Source organism: Ictidomys tridecemlineatus, chromosome 11, assembly GCF_052094955.1.
Source record: "Ictidomys tridecemlineatus isolate mIctTri1 chromosome 11, mIctTri1.hap1, whole genome shotgun sequence".
In the NCBI taxonomy this organism is placed as follows: domain Eukaryota; kingdom Metazoa; phylum Chordata; class Mammalia; order Rodentia; family Sciuridae; genus Ictidomys; species Ictidomys tridecemlineatus.
The window spans coordinates 40467148-40473147 of NC_135487.1; the positions used below are offsets into that span (position 1 = coordinate 40467148).

The 6000-nt window shown below is 50.0% G+C and overlaps 1 protein-coding gene across 3 annotated transcripts in view; it reads right to left on the bottom strand.

The window, feature by feature from the left end:
* Glis1 (GLIS family zinc finger 1) overlaps positions 1–3251 on the bottom strand; it is a 195954-nt gene extending 192703 nt beyond the window's left edge. For 2 of the 3 annotated variants that reach the window (XM_078026296.1, XM_078026295.1), the window contains exons 1-2: positions 3124–3251; positions 1797–2081 (exon numbers count right to left, since the gene is read on the bottom strand). In XM_078026296.1, coding sequence (XP_077882422.1) covers positions 1797–2040 — 244 coding nt within the window. In that variant the 5' untranslated portion in view covers positions 2041–2081; positions 3124–3251. Of the gene's footprint in view, positions 1–1796; positions 2082–2232; positions 3083–3123 lie in introns of those variants that run through there. The other variant, XM_040288699.2, reaches the window with a different exon arrangement.
* Between the last annotated feature and the right edge of the window lie 2749 nt (positions 3252–6000).

Here is a 6000-nt window from a genome sequence, read left to right on the forward strand (position 1 = left end):
TTAAATCCCATCCCATCAGCCTCACCAGGAGGCTGTGAAGAAAAGCAGTTTAAAATCCTTTCAGAGAAAAAGTAACCACAGAGTCCAATTTAAGGTACAAAGCAAGGGGCTCTTTCTCCTATCCCTTTATCTTCCTCTGTCCTTTCCAAATGCAATGTGCCTTATTTTAGACATAAGCAAAAATAATTGGGGTTTGGAGGACTACAAGTAGAAAGATCGTAGGCAAAGCATCAGATGAAAGGTCTCTAACCACAGCGTGCAATAAAGGTTATGTCTGGGACAAGCATTCACTAACACTTCGGAGAACTGAATCTGCAGATGACAGCCATGATTTTTTTAAACACAAGTCGTTACAGGAGAGTATGTGTGGAAGGGAGGACCGTGTGTGGAGCAGGGCAAACATAACTCGTCTTGCTATGCAGCATTTCTCTCTCCCTGGTAAAAGAGACTTTGTATGTGTATTCCAGTGGTAATACTCTGTATGTATTCTTTCCCATATCTATCCTAAACTATGATCTTTATCTCTTGGAGAAGAGACTGATGCTTAAGACAAGAAGACAAGAAATAGCTCTTGAGGCTGGGGTTGTAGCTCAGTGGTTGAGCGCTTGCCTCGCATGCGTGAGGCACCGGGTTCGATCCTTAGCACTACATAAAAATAAATAAATAAATAAAATAAAAATATTATGTCCATCTACAACTAAAAATATACACACACACACACACACACACACACACACGAAGAAATAGCTCTTGTGTATGAAGTCAGGTGTTTTCTTTAAAAAAGTAAAACTACTATACTTTTATTTCATTTGACCAGGCCCCAAACTGGGAAGCCAGCCAGCCTACCTCTTTTAAGGAGCTGGGCTGATGCTGAGGAAGGGATGTCCCCAGCCATAAAACACACAATTATCATCTTCCTTAAAAATCACCTGGAAAAAGACTGAAGAGGTCCCAAGTGCTGATATGATCAAGCCCCAAAGTTTCAGTTTCTCCCAAAGGAGAAAAAAACAGGGGAGGATGGGCACAGGACCTTAACAATTTCTCCAATTTCTGGTTAATTATCTGTCAGCATGGAGTCTATAAATAATGGCTCAATAATTAACTGTGATGAGATGAGCATGTTTGTGAGAATAGCAAAGGCATCCCTGAGTTGAGCCATGACCTGTACTGGGCCTGCCTTCTATTCACCAGCTTCAGTGGTTGCAGAGGACATTGAAAAATGACTTCTGGCCAAGAGGACCCTTCCAGAGCACCAAGTACAGAAAAGATATTTTTAAGTCAAGACCTGACCCAGGCTGGATTATAGATTCAGAAACTTTTCCATCAAGAATCTAGAAACCGTCTGGCATAACAAATTCCTCACTTGAAAGATGGGGAAACTGAGGTCCCAAGAGGGGAGAGGGTCCTGCTGAAGGCCTCTGGTTTTTGTTATTTAAGGCAATTGGAACACTTCAAAGTATGCTTTCTGCCACTCAAAAACAAATACCAGTTACAGGAGTTCCTACTCCCCCTAACATATAATAAAATTTTGACATTTCACACAACCTTTATCAGAAACATACAGAAGCAAAATTATGTAATCTGAACTTTCTGTGCACATTTCCCCAAAATGTGCTTATTGAGTTTAAATTAGATGCTTCTTAAAGCAGGGATCCTTTCAAGACTGTCAAGTTAGTTCGAAACAACAAAAGAGAAACTGAGGAACTCCGGAGAAAGTTTCACCAAGTTCTCCAGAGTATCCCTACAAAGGAATCTCTCACACCCGCGGCCAGGCACTTTGGCAGATCCCAACTTACCCTTTCCAGTGAAGGCAGCCTTGGACGAGCTGTAGTCTCGGGGACTTCGGGGCCTGAGGAGGTCGTGGGTGCGCTGGGGTGGCACAGGCAGCCGAGGTAGCAAGTCCCGCGGGCCTCCATCAACGCAGCCACCGCCACTCACCGTGACCCTGAAGGCCATATGCGCTCCAAGACCAGGGCCTGGGACACCGGGGGCCTCCTTGGGCCTCTTGTCTGAAAGTACCTCGGCCACCTCGCAATGCATGGCTCCTGGGCGAGGCGCACGAGTGGGGTTCACCCAGGCTCCTGAAGTGGGGAGAAGGTACAGGCGCATTAGAATGAGGGAAGCAGATTCTTTTCTTGCTGGGCCCAAGTTTGGCAGTTCACTGCCCCCACGGTTTAGGTCTCAGGTCTCAAATAGCTTTGCGCCACCACACCTACCTCAACCCTAACTCACCTGATGCCAAGCCTCTTAGTCCGAGCAGCAATGGCTCTCAAGATCCCAAACTTGGGGACGACCATAGTCACGCGCGCATTCCTGTGACGCCCCCTGGGTCCTCCCACCCAAATCCGCCTCCACCGCGACCAGCCCTCTTAGAACGAATGGTGAAACTGAGGCTTGAAGCGGAGGGCTCCAGTCCATAGTCCTCTAGCGGGGACAGGGAGCCAGCGGAGACAGAAGTCACTGAGCAGGGATACGGCGAAGCAGCGGAGATCGCTCCGGGTGGGTCAATGGCTGCGCACCTCCAGGGCGCTGCGGCGCCGAATTCAGCGCAGAAGCGGCTGACCGCGCACTCAGGAATCCTGGTCGCTGATCCTCTGAGACTCGCTGGTGATTCCCCCAAATCCAGAAAACGGTAGTCGGAAAATGGGAGCTCATCCGCGCTGCGCAAACCTATCACGCGGACCCCGGGACACGCACATTCCTGCGCGCATTAGGAAAACAAGCCCGTCGCGCGCGCAAACCCTCACGGAGTCAGTAATGCCGGTGTACGCCGGCTCCCACGCACACCGCACACCCCAGTCAGTGCGCACTCGGGGACGCGATGTGCCACACAAACTCTTTCACACGCTCAGATACAGCAACACTAACAGCCACACAGTCTCACGCTCTCGACATGCGCGCGCGCTGGAGCCCTCCTCGCCGGAGCCCTCCTCGCCGGAGCTTCTGTCCTCCCACGATCCGTCCTGGAGTACGGGCCCGGACCCCCAAACTCTCCTTTCCCCTCGGCGCTCCTCGCGCCATCCTAAAGCTCCTGGACTTGGGGCAAAGCTGGTACTCCCACCCTCGGATCTCGGGCCCTGGCGCCCGCCCTTTCCGCAGGCCGCGGGCCGCGCCCCTTCTCACCTCGCAGCGGCCGCTGCAGCTCGCGGGGCGCACGGCTCGGCGCGCCTCCTCTGGCGCCGCAGCCCCCGCAGCCGCCACCGCCGCCGCCGCCGCCGCGTCCTGCGGGGCGGCACCCCGGGGGCGGGGCAGCACCCCGGAGGCGGGCCGGGCCGCTCCGACAGCTTCCCGACAGTCGCTCGGGCCACTGGCTCACCTCAGCCGCCCAGCCCAAGCCAATCGCAATGCGCGGGCGGGACTCCTCGCCTGGGGGCCTGGGCGGGGCCCGGTGAGGGGCTGGGCGGAGGGTTTGACAGGCGGCGGCCGGTTGGAGCCCTGCTCGGCCAGCGGCTCTCTGGCCACAGACCCCGGTTGGACTGAGGAGTGGCGCAGCGGGAGGGAGAGTCTGGGCACTATACCGACAGCCAGCAAGCTGAGCGTCCACGGAGCCTGGATCACCCGGCTTCCTCCCCGCCTCTCCCAGTGGCCTCGGACAGGAACCATCACCTCTGCAGGTCGGGTTTTTCCCGGGTCTAAAGAGAATGCCATAGATGCGAACGCAGAGGTAACAGATATGAAAGTGCTTGACAGTTTTCTTGCAGAATCCAACCCGCTCTCGGAGATTTATAGCCAGTCACCAGCAAAGCTGGGACCCAACCCAGGCCTCACAGCCCACTTTATCACCTTTTGCTTTTGTGGCATGCGATTTCCACTGGTCAGAGTCCCTTCAGGCAAGAGGGTCTCAAAGTGCCTCTGGGGCCCGTACCCAGTTCCTCCTGCCTTCTGGGCTCCTGCACATACAGCAGTGTCTCAGGGGGCCCTGCCCAACATACAGGAAGAGCACTGGACAAAGAATAAGACGTCCCAGCTGAAGGTAAAGCTCTGTGAGTAAAGCACTTGCCTTATATCGTGAGGCCTGGGTTCCATCCCCAGACCAAAAGAAAAGAACAAACAAACAAAACCCTTCACCGTGACTGGAAGCAATGGCTCAGATCCCCTTCCTGAGCCTCAGTTTCCTCCTGTGTAAAATGGGATTGTTCATCAGGCCTGGCCTATCTGCAAGAGCTACTGAAGGATTCCAGTGTGGCCCCTGAAATAGTCTCTGATGTCATCTACCCTCCCTCTTTGTCCAATTTGCTGGTGAGGAGACCTGTCTGACTTGGCACTCTTTTGGGGTCTGGTCTCTTTGTCCTTGGTCTCAAATTGAAAAATGGATGTGAAGCTTCTTACTACTGCAAAAGTGAGATTTACAGCATAGGCTTCTGCATAGAATGAGACACACCAAGCAGCATTCCCAGAATCTTGAAAACCAGGATGTTAGAACCAAAAATCATAAGATTTAATTTCCTGTAATTTATTAAACATAGTGGCCTACAAAGAGGAATAATGGTAAGAACAACCTTGGAGTTTTAGTTACACTCACCCCTACATTTAAAGGAGGGATGATGTGTGCCTGGCTGGCAGCATCGTGGTAGGGTATGGCAGAATGAGCATCAAAGTCCAGGAGGCTTCCTGACTCCCAGTCCAGTGCTATACCACTCATGTTGCCTCTTATAGGAACAAGGGCTGCATGAGGCATCTCCAGGATTTTGCCTGTCTAAGGATTTGGAGCTGGGAATTGCTGCTACTTTTTATGGCAGGAGGAGAAAAGAGGTAGAAAGAAGCAAGAGTAGCTCACTAACCACTAACCAGTAGCACTCTCTAGCTCTTTCTTTCTTCTGAGGTACCAGTACTGGCTCTACTGCCAACAGTTCATGTGGCTTTAGCCAAATCATAACCTCATACTAGTTCTTAGTTTCCCCTCAAAAAGTAAGAAGGTTGGAAGATCTTTGATCTTTTCAGTTCTGCCCTTCAGTGAGGCCAGGAGCTGAGTCCTCTGTCCTCCCACCCCCAACATACACACACACACACACACACACACCACTGAACATTTAGTCTGGACTCTGGAAACATTTACTGAATGAGTCACTTAACCAACTGGACTTGCAGGCAGAGACTCTCCAAATTTCAAAATGCAGCAACAGTTCATTCAGTTATATTGTACTGCACACCTACCCTGGGCCAGCCCACCACCTGCCTTTCCCTAAGCAAACTCACAGGTCCATCCTACCAATACAGATGGCTTGTGAAGCCCAGCAAAGCAATGAGAAGGTTAATATGTTCAATACAATAAACCTCTTAAACACAGTATAAGGCAGGGTCCCTGTGGGGATATATGGGATTGAGCAGAAATTTGATTTTCTTAAACACAGGAAATTGTTTACAATGATTAAGGATGGAGCAAGACCTGAACTTTTCCTTTCTTAAACTTTTTCTAAATAGCTTATGTTTTCTAACAATACATACTATCCTCCTTCCCTTCCAGCAGGGGTTGTTTGAACAGTGGAATTATGGGCTACATTTTTTCTTTGTATTTTTAGTATTAAAATTAAGTTCATTAACATTTTAATTGTCAAGAACAAAACAAAGCAAAATGAAACCCACTTCTCACTTTAGACAAAAATGTGTGCTTTTCATACTCACCCATGTTCCAGCTCAAACTGTTTTATATTCTAGTCTCAAAGACAGTCTGTCTATTGGATAACGCCATCTGGATTCACCTGCCAAATTAAATACCATTTTTTCTTCTCTTACTTTGTCCTCACACCTGTGTTCCTTTCCGGTTGAATGGCCCCCTGACCAAGTCCCTCAAGTCAGTAATCTGAAAGTTATATCCTAGGCTCCTTCTCTCCCACACTCCCAAATCTGATTTGTCATAATCCACCTAACACTCCCCCTCCTCTCCATCCTCACATTTATCCTGATTCTTCTCACTGCCTCTCTCCCCCTCTTTCTACTATTAATTATCCATTTTACACTCTGGTCTCCCTATTGATCTCCAAAACATATATCTCACCATAG